The 17,375-nt window shown below is 42.0% G+C and overlaps 1 protein-coding gene across 4 annotated transcripts in view; it reads right to left on the bottom strand.

Moving 5' to 3' along the window:
- SEMA5A (semaphorin 5A) overlaps positions 1–17,375 on the bottom strand; it is a 492,799-nt gene that overhangs the window by 231,836 nt on the left and 243,588 nt on the right. For all 4 annotated transcript variants that reach the window (XM_082622624.1, XM_082622623.1, XM_082622626.1 and 1 more), the window contains one exon: positions 10,731–10,776. In XM_082622624.1, coding sequence (XP_082478750.1) covers positions 10,731–10,776 — 46 coding nt within the window. The remainder of the gene's footprint in view (positions 1–10,730; positions 10,777–17,375) is intronic.

Genomic DNA, 17,375 nt, shown 5'->3' with positions numbered 1-17,375 from the left:
AAAGATATATCTACCCAGAACCTGTGAATGTGACCTTATCTAGAGAAAGGATCTTTGCAAGTCTAATTAAGGATCTCAAGATGAGATCCCCCTAGATTATCTGATGAATCCTAAATCCAATGACAAGTATCCTTATACAAGAAAGGTGAGGGAGATTTGAGACACTCTGACACATGGAGAGGATGATATGAAGATGAGGGAGAGAACAGTGATGCACCAACAAGCCCAGGAACTCCTGGAGTCACCAGAAGCTGGAAGAGGCAGGAAGGTTCCTTCCCTAGAGCCTCTGAAGGAAGTGTGGCCCTGCTGGCACCTCGATTTCAGACTACTGACCTCCAGAGCTGTGAGAGAATAAATATCTCTTGTTTTAAGCCACTAAATTTGTGGTAATTTATTACAGCAGCCCTAGGAAATGAATATGCCACCCAAAGGATCGTATGTTCAGACTTAACTTGTATGCTTTCTAAAGGACAGAACTGCCTGGTCTAAATGTGACTTCCAAATTAATTCTTTGAGATCTGCCTTTATAAGCCAAGTGTGTTTCTCAGAGCTAAGTGACTCCCTTAACCAATGGTAACATTTATTGTAAACAGAAGATAATCACACTTGGTGACCCAAATCACACTTTAGACCCAGTGCTCTAAGACGGCCTCTTTTCTCAAAGGGTAGACAAATTTTAGGCAGTATATTCATAAGCTTCAGGAGTCTTAAAATAAGAGTACACGCATTCTAATCTATCTTGAGAAGTTTTAACATTAACATCAGACAAAATTAAAATCATTTTAACCAAGCCCTTAGAACTTGTCACTATCACTGTGACAAGTGATAAAAACTAAACTCCAAGTGGTTTAAGCCAAAAGCAAAAGGTTTAAAATATTTTGTCACTGGGAAGTACAATATGAGAAACCCAGATTCAAGCACAGACAAGCCCAGGGATTCAAAGTATGCTGTAAGAATTCAACAGTGCTGATTTCTAGTTGTGATAGCCTCTGTTGTGCCTTATACTTCAGCAGATACCACATGGTGACAAAATGGCTGCACATAGCCTATAGTGACATCATCCTTCAAGCTTATGATTGCAAAGAAAAGAGATTAGCCTTGTTTCTTTCAGGGTATATTTTAAAGTCCTTTAAGGCCACTAATTAGTTGCACTTGGGTCGTTTACAGAACCCTGGAGCAAGGAGACTGGATACTCTTATTAGGCTTCCTGGGTCACCAGCCTGACTGCAAGATATAAGAAATAGAGGTCATGTGCATTACTTTCCTTTGGCTGCTATAATAAAATGCCATAAATTTGGTGGCGTAGATGAATAACATTTTATTCTCTCAAAGTTTTGGAGATAGTTCTGCCACTAACCAGTTGGGTGATCTTGGCTAAATCACATAAACTCTCCAAGCTTCAACTCCTCCTCTGTAAAATACTGAAAATAATACCTACACCTTAATGCCACTGAGAAAACAAAACTGAGATGATGTATGTGAAGAGCTGAGTACTCAGTAAGGACACAGTAAACGCCATCTCCTATTACTGTTGTTGTCCTCGTTATTTTATGACAAATTAGGTCATTAAAGTTACATCAAATAAGCACAATTCCAAGTTTTCCATTACAGGGAAAGTTTTCCGTAAAGAAGGAGGAACACAGGAGTCCCATTTAAGCAGTGACAGAAGGAAGAGTCAGCAGAAGGATGGCACATATTAAGATTTTAATGCTGAAAGGGATGGCAGGGATGAGCCAGGCTACTCTTCTCCCTGACTCTGCTCTCCAAATGCACCGTCAAGATAACTGAGGTCCAAAGAGGTTAAGTGGTTTGTTCAAAGTATCCCTTCTTTGTTATTTACAGAAATGTTAGAAGCGTAGATAAATCTGTGTGTGTAGTAGAAAATTAGAATTGCTGGAATGGCAGGCGGTAGGCGCAGACAACAGGATCAGTTCAGTGCATCCTTAGGTGCTAATCTTGTTTTTCTAGCACCTTCTGGGAGAAAATGCTAATGCATGCCGATGGATGTCTGAAGGTCTGAGTCTTCTGCTTCTTCCCGGGTATGTAGACAAACTATAATCCCAGCCTCCTTGCAGTTGGTTGAGGCCATGTGACCTAGTGGTGGCCACTGGGAGGAAGGGAGGCATGCCATTTCCTGGGCTGGCCCATGTAGATCTCCTCTGCATGATCCTCCACACTTGCTTCCACGCTGCTCTGGAGGCATGGGTTGAAGATGGAGCCACCACAAACAGAACACCCTGGGTTCCTGGATGGCAGCACAGAACAGAGCCCCTACAGCTGCTGCCCTGGACAATTGTCACATAAGTAAGAAATAAGGCTTCTGAGTGTGTGTTTAGCTACTGAGAGTGAAGGGCTGTTTGTTAACAGCATTGATTCAATGTGACTAATATTCTCTGAAACTAGTAAAATCTGAGTCCTCATCTACACAAAATGTACATCAGCAACTATAAATCCCCCAGGAAGTTATGAGAAAAGGAAAGTAAATGTGTTTCAATAAACAGGTAGATAAAACAGCTCCTGACGGAATTTTCGCCAAGGGAGTGGAAGAAACAAGAATCTGGGGATGAGTGGTGACACAATGGGTTCCCAACCTATGGGTCACAGTCTAGGGAGGACCATGAAATTATAGCCCAGGGAGTCAAAATTAACACTGTTGTCAAAACAACCAAATATTGTCCTAAGAAAAGCAAAAACAAAGACAAAGAATTACACTGCATTATCCTGTGTTCACTCACCAGGAAATACTCACTGAGAACTTGATCTCTACTAGTAGCAGGTGACAACATTTTCCTTAAAGGATCAGATAGTAAATACTTTAGGATTTGTATCCCAGACATAACCTGATACAACTGGTCAACCCAGTTGATGTAGCAGCCATAGACAACATCCAAAGGAATGCACATGTCTGTGTTCCAATAAGATGTATTAATGACGACCATGGGCTGGCAATATGCAAATGAATGGACATGGCTGTGTTCCAGTAAAACTGTAACTATGATCGTCAAGTCTTAGTTTTTGAAACCCTGAAAGGTTTTAATAAAGATCTCTAAGCTCTTTAATCTCTAAGATCCCTGCCACTTCTATAACACTATGATTTCAAGAACATATTTGATAAAGAAGGCAAAAAAGAAATAAAGTTTAGAATCATGACTGTGGATAACTACATGGGAGACCAGTCTCCCCTGTCCAATATAAATATAAGACAAGATTTAAAAAATTAATCAATACAACTATCTCATTTGAATAGTTACTCTAAATTACTAATTAAAATATCATTCTTTAAATTATACAGAAGAATTCCAACAGAAGGTAGTTGTATCAAATTGTTATGACCCATTAGAGAGGGTACTGGTATTATAAATTTGACTCTATTTTTAAATTTAATTTCATATTAATAAAATGAAGCAATTTATACTCAAGAATCCCAGCAGCTTCTTTAGAAATGGCCACTAAGGGCTCATACATGTGTTTGGTTAAATATACAAAGGAATCTAAAGAGGAAAATACCCCAAGCATATCAAAGATCTTCTGGATTCAATCAAGAAATGTTAACATCACAGGTTCAAAAAGTGGCTTCTTCAAAACATGTGGAAGCCGAGGCAGTGATCACCTAACCTAGGGTTTCTCAACCTTGGTGCTATTAGCATTCCGAGCCAGGAAATTCTTTGTTGAGTGGGGAGGGCCTGACCTGTGCATTGTAAAACATTTAGCAGTGTCCCTGGCCTCTACCCACTAGATGCCACCAGCACGTCCCCCTCCAGTGGTGACAACCAGATGTTTTCAGCAGGTAAAACAGCCCCTAATTGAGAAACACTGATTTAGAAATGACTGGAGTTGAAAGGCAATTCCCCAAACCCAAATATACAAGAAACAAAGTTAACATTTACCTTAACTTTGGAGAGAATTCTCCACCAATATTGACCAGGTCGTCAGAGACTAAACAGTTTTCGATTTAGAAACCAGAGAGAGGCAGGTGGTAAACTGGAACACAGATTGCAATTTTTCTGCTTATTCCAGCAGTCGTGAGTGAGAAACAAGCTGTGAATTCCTTTCCCTCAGTAACAAAACAATATAAAAATGGATTTTGAGCTATTTCCCAAAAGACTGTTAGGAAGACATTGAGGTGAAATGAGCTGCAGTCTCTTTGTGTTCTTAGGACCGTGCTCAGTGCACCTCTACCTCGGGCCATCCCAGGCACGATCCCAGATGGGCAAATGCTGTCAATTCGTCTTAGGGCCGGCTGCATTTTTATATTTTCCATAAAGCTCGTTCTTGTAACATAACCGCTGTGATCAAGGCAAGAAGAAAAGTGACACTGAAGAGCTGGATCTGTTACCATGACAAGAAGTAGGAGAAATGCCTGATGGGAAGCCTCCACATCCTCTATCACTGTGCCTGAAAGTGACTGGTTTCCAAGACGTGATGTCTACATTTCAGCACACGGTGAGTTGCAAGGAGATTTATCACAGCCTCCAAATGGAAAGACACCTTATAAATGACGTCACATGAATATTGGATTCTCCAGTCATTGATGAAAAACAGATTTTGTTTCCTTCAAAGTAACTCTTGGTCTTTCACTTTAATACGCTGAGGTATGTTTGAAAATCACAATATTCCATATAGAGCCATTCTACCTCGTGGTATATTTATATGTGAGTATTTTTGTGGTGATGCTAAGAGACTTACCTCAAACAGAAAATGTTCACTGGGGGTAATAATAACCATGTACCGACCCGATCCTTGCTCAACTCTTGACTGCTTCAGAAACTCCACTAGTGACGTCTCAACTTTATTAGGGAGAAAAAGGGAAAAAGAACTCTTGATTCAGGGTTCTGATGATGCCTGTTCCGGACCGTGGTCAGTATCAAGCTTATCAGGCAGTCTGACCTCACAGTTCGTTTTCTCACTCTAAAGCCACTTCACAAAAGTCCATTTCTCTTATCAGTGGGTTTCCACGTGGTTCCACAAGCTGAGCCACAAGGCACAACCACGTTGGATGGATAACGTGCTCCTGTGAATAATGCCGGCAGCCCATGGCCCACCCTGCCCTCACCGCTTGGGCAGGAAAAAGAGCTGGGACCCTTCTTCTCCTCTCACTAAAAACAGAAGTTGGGATCATCAAGTCACTGTATGGGGACCACCTTGGTGTGAGGAAGGGAAGATGGAAGGATGCACCACGGGTGTGCATCATGCTCCTGCTGTAGCTGGGAACTGTGCTGGCTGAAGTACACACACTAGTGCATCGAATTTGGGGGTCATTGACTGGGGTGGGGGGCTTAGAACTCTGTGAAAATCACTAAATAGAAGAAAAAAATAAAGGAACCTTGTTCAACAACTGCTTTCTCATTACTGATCCTGAAACAATGTCCAGGCAGAAGAATTTAGGGCAGAAGAAAAGTGCAAAGCAGTATCGAGCAGACAGGTGACTGGTACATAAGAAAGGAATGGATCAGAGTCAGGAAATATCTATACTGTCCTAGAAACTTCCTGTGGGGTGAGAGTGTGCACACGTGTGTTTTAGGATGCCTCTTCCAGCAGGCATTCCTCACTGCTCTAGTCGCTGGGTTTCATTACTTTCCTTCTCTTGAATTTAGGGACAAAAATATGAAATTCACCCAGTTTTAAAAAGTTTCAGAGTGAACGTATTTATTAAATATCAAGGGATTCAAACTTTCACAGACATTTGTCTTGAGTCTATCACCTGCCAGGTAACTGCATCTAATGATCTACTTTCATCTAATACTGAGGAGACAACAATTCAAACCCTCCTTACAGCACAGAGTGAATTTCAATCTGAGACAAGAGGGGCTCATCAGAAATAAAGGCTGAGGTTATGAAATGCATCCAAGTGTCATCAGCCCCAACAGACTCAAGGTGGGTTACAAAGAGGTGACAGTTAAAGTGAGACTGAAGGATTGGCAGTCTTCTTCTAGATTGAGAAGAGGATGGGGTTAAAATTGTTCACAAGAAAGAGGACATGAGTAGATGCTAAAAGATGGGAAATGGCCTCCAGTCTGGGAAGCTATAAGCAGCTTGGCATTACAGACACAGGGAAGCATCCCGAGGTGATGGGGAGCTGCCACTGGGAACTGGACCCTGCTGTCAGGCAGAGAGGGGCCAGGTCAAATGAAGCCTTGCCTGGTGTTAAATAAGGGCTGTCACTAATTCTCAGTTCTAATTCTCTCCACTGTTTATGCAAATTGCTTTTCCTTCCTCATCTTCATTTCCTCATTTTCCCATGTTTCAACAATTACTTTCTATCTTCAAAGAGAGAAGGAAGGAGAAAAGTTTTAGCCTACTGTATCCAAATTAATCTGGATGGTCCCTGGAGAAAACAATATTTCTACCACATAACTGAAGGTGTACAAGTCATAAACGCTTCTGCTTCTCATGATCTTAAAGTGCACTGTCCAGCTGGGTAGCAGCAGCTCTGCTGAGTTCTTGAATGGTGGTTAATCCAAATTCACATGTGCTCTAAGACTGAAATACACCCCAGAGTTTGAAGACTTAATACAATTAAAATAAAGAAATGTATCTCATTAATTTTTTGTAATTATTGCATGTTAAAATGATATTATTTGAGATATAACAAGCAAAATATATTATTAAAAATAATTTTCCCCAAAGGGATTAAGAGGTACCAACTACTGTGTATAAAATAAATAAGTTACAAGGATATATTGTGCAGCACAGGGACTATAGCCAATATTTTATAATAACTATAAATGAAATATAACCTTTAAAAATTGTGAAGCACTATGCTATATACCTGAAACTTATATAATATTGTATATTAACTATACCTCAATAAAAAAAATTGTCCCCTGTTTCTTTGTACTTGTTTCAATGTGACCATCAGATAATCTTAAACTACTCATGAGGCTCACATTATGTCTTTACTGGACAGTGCCGTTTGTAACACCAGTACAGCCCTTTCTTTATCAGTGTGCCTAGTCTTTTTTGTTAACCTTAGAAACGGTCATTTAACTTAAAATAAAGTATTCATAGAAATCAAAAGGACAACTTAACTGGAGACATGTATGAAAAAGCAGTCTGTCCTGAAGAATTCCCAGAGTCCTCTCTCCACAGTAAGTGAAAGGTAGACTGCAGAGCATCGTACACAACCACAAAGCACAACAGAGGAGGGTCACGCTGTGTGTACCCACCGCACCGCGTGGTCTGACGTCTGTTATTAGGGCCGTGTTGTCAAAGCTTCCATTCGGAAAGCCCCTGTCGTCCTGCTTGGCCCTATGTCATCAGACTGTGCTCTCTCTTACCAGGAGGTGATGCTGATGAGTTTTCCAAACCTCAATAAGAACATTTCAATTTCATCAGTAACCTCAACCTGATTTCCACCAAAAGGTAGTCATGACAATGAGAAGCAATAATGAGGAAACTACAGTTAGTTCCCTTGCCCCTAAAATAACATTATACACACAGTAATGGCAAATGCATCTCCTGATTTTTTGCAGCTATTTATTTTGAAATAACATTGAGAAAAGTTGCAAGCAAAGTTCAGTGGACTCTCATAAACCCTTCACCTAGATTCTTAGAGTTCCCTCATTAACATTTTATTGTATTTGTTTTATCATTCTTTCTCTCTGTGTGCATGCATGCATGTGTGTGTGTGTGCATGTGTATGCCCATAAACACATATACATATATGTATATACACATACAGTAATTTTTTAAATCACTTCAGAATAAGTTTCAGAAATGATACTCTTCACCCTTATTTATCTCAGAAGGTTTGTCCAAAGAACAAAGACATTCTCCTTCATAACCACATTACAGTTATCAAAGTCAGGACATTAATATTAATACATTTCTACTATCTTCTCTGCAGACAGTAATATTTTACCAGTTGTCCCAAGAGTGTCCTTTATAACAAGAAAAAAAATTTTTCCTGTTCCAAGATGCAATTTGAATCAAATGTTTCATTCAGTTGACATGTGTATTTTTTTTTCCCTTTATGATGGAATAGCTCTTCTTTCTTTTGACTTGGTGATTTTTGAAGAGTAGAGACCAGTGTTTTTTGTAGAATGGCCTTCAGGTTTGGTCTGTGTGATGGTTCCTCATGATGAAACTGGTTATAATTTTTGGCTTTAATATCATGGAAATCTTGCTGTGGCCTTTTCAGTGCATCTAATCAGGAAGCTTATACTAACTCTTTGTCCCATTCCTAGTGAAAGTACCTTTAACTAGTTGGTTATCATGGTATTGGCCAGCTATCTTCATTATCAAGTCACAAGTTTTACTCTGGCAATTAATACGTATTTTATAGGTAAAGACTTTGAGACTATATAGATATCTTGGTCATCATCAAACTCTCACCCACAAATTTTGCATCCATTGATCATTTTTGTCTGAATCAGTTTTTAGTGTGAGGGTTGTCAAATTATAATTTTCTAATTAAGTCATTCCTTCAACATTTATTAGTTGGCATTTTAGAGTAAGGAAGAGCAGTCCCTTCTGTCTCATTTGTTTATTTATTCATTTATTTTTATGTTACTATTTACTCATAGTATTTACTCATAGTTGATTCACTGTGCTATAACCTGATACTATCATTACTTATTCTAACAATCAAATTGTCCCAGATTTCTTCAGTGAGCCCATGTCAAGCTGGCTCCTATATCCTTTTGACCTGCTCTCATCATTCTTTGAATACTCCCTTAATTTCTGAAACATCAAAATCTTCCAGGCTTATCTGGAACTTTGGTTGTCCAGGCCCTGGAATCAGCTACTTCTCCAAGAAGGCTTAGTTCTTTTTTTTTTTTTTTTTTTGGCCAAACAGCATGTGGGATCTTAGTTCCCGACCAGAGATCCACGCCCCCTGTAGTGGAAGCTCAAAGTCCTAACCACTGGACCACGAGGGAAGTCCCAAGGCTTGGTTCGTTTTAATGGAGAATGAAATTTAGAAACCAAGTACTGGGTATTAAGTGTGCTCATTGCTATTGGAATGAAAATATTCTAGACCTCCTCAGCCAAAGGTGGGAAACTAGGAAATCAATGCACGTGTATATGGAAACATACATTGGCACACACACATATCTGCACATTTCACTTTTTCAACACACACAATATGCCACATAATATACTATACTCTGAGAATCAAAATAAGCATAATCCTATCGAATGATCTATATATTTTATAAAAGATTATTTAAAACCAGAGCTTTAAAATGGTATTCTGCATTAACTGCTGATCATTCTGAGTTCTTATTAATACACTCATAATTTTACCAATGATCAACTCATTTAAAGACTTCACTTATATTACCAAATTGCAGTGGAAAGACAATTCATTGTCCAGTGTGATGAAATAATTATAAGAAGGCATTATTTATTGTTATCACTTTTAAAAAACAAAAGCAATTAACATTTGTTGCAAAAGTACTATGCCTTATCTCTTGTGTATGCCTTACTTTATTTAATTCTAGCAAAGACAGTATGGGGTTGGTAGTGTTTTGTGGTCATTCCATAGATGAGGAAACCCACAGTTGCTGGGAGTCACAGAGCTAGATAACAAATCCACGTCTATGGATTTTCAAAGTGCTTTACCAATATTAGTTTTCTGGGGGGTATTGGCTTATTTTAAAGCCCTGGTGAATAAAACATAGACCTAATATTAAACCCTAGATCTAAAGTTTCCTGAATGTTCACAAATATCAGCATCACATAAGAGAAGAAAATAATATAAAGTTCTCTCCAATCACTTCTTAGAACTCTAGTAGATGAGGGTGATTAAAGAATTTTTCTGAACTACACACAGCCCAAGGATTCTGGCATGCTCCATGGGGAATTCCAGAATCTTGGTGAAGTGGGTATTTATGCCATGACCCTGTCCTTCTCCAAGGAGACCCTTCTAAAGGACTAAAAGGGCGAAGTGGGCCTTTGTGGTTCAGATCTGCCACTAAAATAAACACTCCATCCAGGCATAAGCATCTCAGGTTCCTCCTCCTCCAAACCACAAAAAAACACACGTAGGTAAATTTCATTTTTTATCTATCATCACTAATTGTTTGTTATATGTGTTTGTTTTGTTTTGTTTTGTTTATTGTTTTGTTTTGTTTTTTTGTGGTATGCGGGCCTCTCACTGCTGTGGCCTCTCCCACTGCAGCACAGGCTCCGGACGCACAGGCTAGGCAGCCATGGCTCACGGGCCCAGCCGCTTCGCGGCATGTGGGATCTTCCCGGACTGGGGCATGAACCCGTGTCCCCTGCATCGGCAGGCGGACTCTCAACCACTGCACCACAAGGGAAGCCCTATATGTGGCTTTTAAGCCATAGAGTCATATTTATTTAATTATAAATAATAAAGAGGAAACAAAGATGTTTTTCTAAAGGGGGCTGATTTTTACAAGAATATGGTGGCTGGATGCATCACAGTAAATAATCAATGACGATTCTAACTAGGGGGGAAAGGCCACTTCCTAACATTGAGGAAATGCCCTTTGAATTATCTATCATTTGGGGAAGAGTAAATCAGGATGATACCCATGAAAGGAGGAGAGGCCGCACAGTAGGAAAAGGGCTAATTGGGAATTAAGACAGGTGATGACTCATGTCAAAGAGGGCAGCCAGGCGGCCCGCAGCCTGACCCACTGAGGAAGGAACGGCCTGCTCTGGCTTGATTGATACCTTCACATACATCTGTCTTCATCCCCTCAAACACGGAGCTAATTGAGATGGAAAATGAAAGTTTGAGAAAAATAAATTGCACCTACCTGGATCAGAGACAAATCCTCAAGCTGTAATCTGAAGAGGTAGTTTCTACAAAATACAAAAAGAGAGCAGTTTCATTTTTAATAGATCTAAAAAATTATAGTTTGTAAAAATTATGAGAATAAGGGGAAAAAAAACAACAATTTTTGGCTTCCAAAGCAATCTCCTGCTAAGACTGTGTGTAACACAGTTTTCCTTGGAACTCAGAGTTCAAAGAGGCGTTCAATACATCAACAGAAACACACATTTGAGACTGGTGAGAAAGCTAAGGAATAAAGGGGTGGGGACGAAGGTATATCTCAATTATTAATCAGCTCTCTTAATCGATGTGAAATGGACAAACAGAAGTGGGTCTTTAATGCTGAAACTGAGTTTCAGTTAAGCAAGATGATATAATACCTTCACGAGCCTTCATCCTGACAGATCACCTACATTCACCATGTTGTATAATTAAAACACATCCAGGTTTTGAATTCACCAATGGTCTGAGCATTACGCCGCTCTGCCTCACTGGATGGGCTCAGTGTGTAATAAGTTTAGAAGCATGAACTTGTCTGTCTGTTTGAAAGAGTCACCTATGGCTGCCCAAGCGTGAAAGAGGAAGTCAGAGAAAAGGAAGCGATTAGCTTTCAACAACGAAGGGGAAAAACAGTGAAATACACAACAGAGATACGCAGAGCACGGGGGGAAATGTAGAGAGCAGTCACGTGAGACTTTGGACTGCACTGTTGTAACTTTTAGAAAGAAGAGATTGGCCTCCAGCTCAAGCCATGAACGAACGTCTCCTTAACATCATGCAGATGAGAAGCTGGTGCAGCAGGAAAGCAACCCAGGGATGGATGCAGGAGAAAGTCCGCCCAGGTGTAAGCAAGGAAGGTGGGAGAAATTGGCATGTAGTGGGAAGCAGCCCCTAAGAACGCATGAGTGGGGAGGGGTCTCGGAGAAGCTGAGGCTATTGTTATAATGGACTGGTCCAAGGTGATTACTGTGGCATCAGGAGAATAACAAAACTCTCCCGGCACCCTCAAGAAACAAAAGTAAATGACTTTCATTCTCTGGGAAGGTGGGCGGATGTCAGAAGTGAACACACTGTCCCAGTAGAGGTGACAAGGGGCAGCCACGACAGGCCATGGGCACAGCCCTGAGAGAACCAAGAAACATCCCTATGGTGTGGATGCAACTGGGAGCACAAATCAACAGGGATGACTCCATCCCGGGCAGGCTGCTACCAGTAGCACGCATGCACACACTGCTGGAGGAAGAGAAGGGATTCCATTCACCTTTAGGGTGGGCTCACGAGTCCCAGGCAGTACCCCCTGCACGCTCAGGGTTCTCACAATGTGTTCCCCGCCATGGGAACACTGCCATCCTGCATGCTGAAAACTGCCTCCTCAACCACTACAATGGCTTGTTGACCACACTTTTTCTGAGCCTCCAATTTAACCTCCGAAACACCACCAGAGAAGCAGTGCGTGGCACGTGGCGCTTCCCTCACAAAGCCATTGGGGGAAGCGTCCCCTCTCTTTCCTTACAGTCGAATCAGCCCTCTACGCAGAGCTCAGGATGCCTTTGAGGAGGGAATGTGGCAGCAGAGTCTACTTCTGTTTAGTCGGCCCCAGTGGAGAGGCAAATTTTCCACCAGAAAGTTCGTCCTGCGGTGGAAGGAATGAGAACTCAGTGCAGATACCGGGAGCAGAGCCGAGCTGCCAAGGTAAACGCCACGGGAGGCCGCCTGGCATTCGAAGAGTCGCCAGGCTCTCACGTGATGTGGAACAGATACCAGCACAACTGCTCTAAGAGACGTTAGAGATCTACACGTACACACAGCTACAACTTTCAGATGAGGGGCTTAGAAGAGGCCCCAGAGGCAATTACTGGCCCCAATGCACGTGCACTCATTGCCTGTATGAGCACCATGGCTCCCTACCCTCAGGCTGGCTTCATCGTGGGCCTCCATCTGCAGGAAGCTGCCAACAGTCGCTGCCCCTCCACTACGGGGGGCAGTGTTGCATAGTGGTTAAGGACATTTGTGTCTATCAACAGATGAATGGATAAAGAAGATGTGACACATATATACAATGGAATATTACTCAGCCATAAAAAGAAATGAAATTGAGTTATTTGTAGTGAGGTGGATGGACCTGGCGAGTCTGTCATGCAGATTGAAGTAAGTCAGAAAGAGAAAAACAAATACCATATGCTAACACACATATACGGAATCTAAGAAAAAAAAAAAAAAGGTCATGAAGAACCTAGGGGCAAGATGGGAATAAAGACACAGACCTACTAGAGAATGGACATGAGGACACGGGGAGGGGGAAGGGTAAGGTGGTACGAAGTGAGAGAGTGGCATGGACATATATACACTACCAAACGTAAAATAGATAGCTAGAGGGAAGCAGCCACATAGCACAGGGAGATCAGCTCGGTGCTCTGTGACCACCTAGAGGGGTGGGATAGGGAGGGTGGGAGGGAGGGTGACACAAGAGGGAAGAGATATGGGAACATATGTATATGTATAACTGATTCACTTTGTTATAAAGCAGAAACTAACACACCATTGTAAAGCAATTATACTCCAATAAAGATGTTAAAAAAAAAAAAAAAAAAGAACATTTGTGCAAAGGCCAAAGCTCTGCCACCAGACAACCTGGGGGTGGGGGTGGAAGCTGAGCACGGTATGCTTCAATCTTTTCAACTGTAAAAGGGAGCTAATAGTCATATCTACCCCCTGATGTTGTTGTGAGGTTTAAAGCCAAGGCAAACACTTAGAATGGTGTCTGAGCCATTATCAGCATGCAAATAACAGTAGCTACTTCTAGGCAGTTTACAGAAAATATTAAAATTTCCAGCCACGTTGAAATTCTCAGCATCTTTTCCATTTAGGGAGAAGGAAAGAGCATTTCCTCCCTCCAGCAATGGCAGGTTATGGGCATAAGTGGGCACATTTACCTCTGTGTGTTCAGGTATTTGGGTTGTTGTCAGTAGGGATGGTGGCAGCACCACTGGATTTTTAGGAAAGAAGATAACATTGTTTATCTTGTCTTGGTTCTGGGACCCAGTCATCACACTGTTTCCAACTCACTGGCTCTTTTAAGAAAAACTTTCTACAAATATTCCCAAAAAAGAAGTCATTCATATATTTAATCAGTGAAGTAGTTGAGAGCTTTGATGATATTGCAAGGCTATCTCTCTCTCTCTCTCTCTCTCTCTCTCTTTCTCTCCTCCCGCCCCTGCCCCACACACATACACATATACAAGCATGAATGCCCACACTACAGTATCTGTCTTTGAGAACTTTCTAGAAAGGCAGCTCTCATACACTAAGGAAGAGTTAGAAGGCCTTCACATCATTGAGGAAAGAAGATGGTAGTGTCCATGATTTTCTGTAGAGCCATGGGCAGGGTGACTGGACAGAAAAGCTCAAAGTCTCTCTCGTTGTGCTAAGGGTTGAAGGAGGTATAGAGCTCATTCTCTGAAAATGCTGGGTCCCGTTTTCAGGTGTTTTTCACAGGGGAAGTGTTATGGTCTGAATGTTGATTTCTCCCCAAAATTCGTATGTTGAAATCCAACCCTCAAAGGTGACGGTATTAGGAGGTAGGGCCCTTGGCAGGTGATTTGGTCATAAGGGTGGAGCCCTCACAAATCGATTAGTGCCCTTATAAAAGAGGCTCCAGAGAGCTCTCTCGCCCCTTCCACCATGTGCAGACCCAGCGAGAAGTCGGCCATCTGCAACCTAGGAGAGGACCCTCACCAGAACCCAACCAGGCTGACACCCTGATCTTGGACCTCCAAGCCCCAGAAATGTGAGACATAAATCTCTGCTGTTTATAAGCTACCAGTCTGTGGTATTTTGTAAGAGCAGCCCAAATGGACTGAGACAGGAAGACACTGATTTACGATGACAAACATGCTACACTCTCAGCCTATATCTCCCCAACAAAATCTAACTCTGCTGGCCACTTCTGCCTCTCAGGTCCCAACAGTCTGAAAAGGGACCCCTCTGTTCCCCCAGGCATTACCCAGGTGGATTTCAACCATTTACTCTCCTTTCCCAGACACGTGAGAACTATGGTACCCTTACAACCATCTCATCAGTAATCAATCAGTATGGCAGAGTTATTCAATAGGTGAACAGAAGGGGCAGAGAAGAGAGGCATGCTTACTAGGAAAAACAACACAGTAATTATGAGATACCACCACCACCACCACCATCACCATGCCCAAAACCCTAATAAAGAGAAGCACCAAAGATTTGAACTTTCCTTTGGTATTTCCTGGGTTACAAGATGTAAGGTGGTGATTTTTTAACCCATCCTCAATTTTTTTTTTACCTAAAAAAAATCATAGAACCCAAGAATTTGGAGCTAGGTTGTAATTAGAAAGTATATATCCCTCAACTTTTAGATGAGGAAACTTCTGCAAATTAGGAGGTGCACTGTGATTTATCCAAGATTATTAGGATTCAGAGAAAGTCCTATGATTAGAACCCCCCCAATTTGCTGTCCCTTATCCCACTGTGCAATGGTGTCACCAGTCAGTCATCCAATGTCCCTTTCTAATTTAACTGGCACCAAACACACACACATACACACACACAAACACACACACACACAGGAATCATTCTTACAGTACAATTATTTCATCATCATTGTTCATTCACAGGTGCATTTACAAATCATTTTGAGACAATTCAAGTCTTAGCACTACTCATGACAAGCTTTAGACAAAATTCAACACCCATTTATGATAAAAACCCTCCAGAAAGTAGGCATAGAGGGAACTCTCCTCAACATAATAAAGGTCATATATGACAAACCCACAGCCAACATCGTCCTCAATCGTGAAAGACTGAAACCATATCCACTAACATCAGGAACAAGACAAGGTTGCCCACTTTCATCACTATTATTCAACATAGTTTTGGAAGTTTTAGCCACAGCAATCAGAGAAGAAAAAGAAATAAAAGGAATACAAATCGGAAAAGAAGAAGGAAATCTGTCACTGTCAGCAGATGACATGATAATATACATAGAGAATCCAAAAGATGCTACCAGAAAACTACTAGAGCTAATCAATGAACTTGGTAAAGTAGCAGGATACAAAATTAATGCACAGAAATCTCTTGCATTCCTATACACTAAGGATGAAAAATCTGAAAGAGACATTAAGAGACTCCCGGGAGGGGAGATGTGGAGAGTGACCTGTGCTCGCACACAGGCTTCTTGGTGGCCACAACAGCAGCCTTAGCATCTAATGCCCCTCTCTGGGGTCCCCGCTGATAGCCGAGGCTCATGCCTGTCTCTGGAGGTCCTTTAAGCTCTTAGTCAGGTGCAGACTTTTTCCCGGACTCCCTCCCGGCCAGCCGTGGGGCACTAGCCCCTGCAGGCTGTGTTTACGCCGCCAACCCCAGGCCTCTCCCCGCGCTCCGACCGAAGCCCGAGCCTCAGCTCCCAGCCCCGCCCGCCCCGGCGGGTGAGCAGACAAGCCTCTCGGGCTGGTGAGTGCTGGTCGGCACCAATCCTCTGTGCAGGAATCTCTCCGCTTTGCCCTCCGCACCCCTGTGGCTGCGCTCTCCTCCGTGGCTCCGAAGCTTCCCCCGCCACCCCGCCCACCTACCGCCTCCGCCAGTGAAGGGCCTTCCTAGTGTGTGGAAACTTTTTCTATTTCACAGCCCCCTCCCAGAGGTGCAGGTCCCTGTCCCTATTCTGTTGTCTCTGTTTTTCCTTTTTTATTTTGCCCTACCCAGGTACGTGGGGAGTTTCTTGCCTTTTGGGAAGTCTGAGGTCTTCTGCCAGCGTTCAGTAGGTGTTCTGTAGGGGTTGTTCCACATGTAGATGTATTTTTATTGTATCTGTGGGGAGGAAGGTGATCTCCACGTCTTACTCTTCCGCCATCTTGAAGCTCTTCTCAACAATTTTTTTAAAAAATTGTGAAAGATGAAAAATACATGAAAAATTTGTGGAATTCCCTAATCACCTCCCTGGACCTCAGAATCTGACAAAACATAGAGTGGATTCTACTATTCTCAAAACCCTGTCCTCAAACTATTTGGTTCCAAATACAGTGCCAAGTATTTTTGCTTGGAAAAACTCCAGCTCAGCTAGCAACATGAGGGACCAGAAATCTCCCAAGACAGCTTGATCCATCACAGTTTAGGTCAACGACCTATGAAGTTAAAGGTTACAAAAAGAAAGAAAATCTTCTAAAGGGAATAAAAAATGGATACTCCCAAATGCTGGGTCACTCAGGCACTAAAGAAGATCTATGGTCTCGTGCAATTGGCTGCTCTCCAGGGCACTGCAGAAGAGGCAACCACTTTATCTTACAATTGTAAGCACACAGAGGAGGAAAAACAGTATATGTGAGGTTCACAAGAAAGGCTACCAACCTTTCCAACAAGAAGGAGTAATGCTTCTGGCTCGCAGCCAAAAGGAATGCTAACCAAATGTTTCACATAAGGTCAGTTTCTCTAGTAGGGCAATGCTTTGAGCAACCCAAAGTATTTAAGTGGCCTCATTAACCTTCCTAACACCCCTAGATGTAAATAGGTAGTGATGAGGAATACTGCCATATTCTTCAGGGAGAAAGACAGTGGTGCAGAAGGTTAAGAGATTAGATTCTAGGAGCGCATTAGTTGTGTCACT

This window comes from Mesoplodon mirus, assembly GCF_964341445.2.
Source record: "Mesoplodon mirus genome assembly, chromosome: 5".
NCBI classification, from domain to species: domain Eukaryota; kingdom Metazoa; phylum Chordata; class Mammalia; order Artiodactyla; family Ziphiidae; genus Mesoplodon; species Mesoplodon mirus.
The sequence above is the reverse complement of the archived record's forward strand: the minus strand, read 5'-3'. Positions and strand labels throughout refer to the sequence as shown.